Source organism: Seriola lalandi, unplaced genomic scaffold (genome assembly GCF_002814215.2).
Source record: "Seriola lalandi dorsalis isolate HSWRI2012SDOR001 ecotype SW California unplaced genomic scaffold, Sedor1 jcf7180002053992, whole genome shotgun sequence".
Classification (NCBI taxonomy): domain Eukaryota; kingdom Metazoa; phylum Chordata; class Actinopteri; order Carangiformes; family Carangidae; genus Seriola; species Seriola lalandi.
Window position 1 is genome coordinate 21524 of NW_019524545.1, and position 831 is coordinate 22354.

The 831-nt window shown below is 49.3% G+C and overlaps 1 protein-coding gene across 1 annotated transcript in view; it reads left to right on the forward strand.

The window, feature by feature from the left end:
- The window catches only part of arfgef3 (ARFGEF family member 3), a gene marked incomplete at both ends in the record, with an annotated part of 22549 nt that overhangs the window by 15247 nt on the left and 6471 nt on the right, over window positions 1-831 (forward strand). The window contains 2 exons of the mRNA XM_087173048.1: window positions 18-168; window positions 655-828. Coding sequence (XP_087029174.1) covers window positions 18-168; window positions 655-828 — 325 coding nt within the window. The remainder of the gene's footprint in view (window positions 1-17; window positions 169-654; window positions 829-831) is intronic.

An 831-nucleotide genomic window follows, 5' to 3' on the forward strand; every position in this document is an offset into this window, starting at 1 on the left:
TGTGTGCGTGTGTCCAGTGAAGCAGCGTGTCGAGCAGCGTCTGGAGCAGATCGGACGTCCTCAGGGAGTTCGTCTGCACACGGCTCACGTCTTGTGCATGGACGCCATCCTGAACGTGGGACTGGAGATGGGAAGCCACAACCACGACTGCTGGCCGCATGTGTTCAGGTGCGCGCACACACACACACACACACACACACACACACACACACACACTGCAGTATACTGTAAGATTTATCTCCTAAAATCCACTATGTTGTCTAAGACAAGATTCTCTGTCTCCCAGTTTGAATAATAAAACATTTTTTAACTGTCTGACTTTGTAAAAACTCCAGGGACGATGGAAGAAAGTAAATTTCTCTGTTCTGGTTTTTATAAAAGCTTATAAAAGTGACGAGACGCTGTCTCAGAGACTTTGGAGAAAACAAAAGCCTCTAAAGCACTTGTCTGTTTGTCTTCACGTCCCTGTGACGACAGACAGACATTATTACATTTCACTAAGTCCCAGTTTCTTCAGGGACAGTAAAAGTTTTTCAAACTAAAAAACATCTGAAAACAAAGTTGTTTTTCTTCTTCAGATGATGAAATCCTGTTGTTCTCTCTCTCTCTCTCTCTCTCTCTCGCTCTCTCTCTCTCTCTCTCTCTCTCTCTCAGGGTGACCGAGTACATCAGCTCACTGGAACACACCCACTTCAGCGACGGCTTCTCACAGCCGTCATCTTTGACCACCATCACCCAGCAGGCGGCCGGCGTGGACCTGGGGCTGGAGCTGAGCTGCGAGCCCAGCCCCGAGGCCTCGGAGCTGGGCCTGAGCCGGCCGGTCATCCAGCC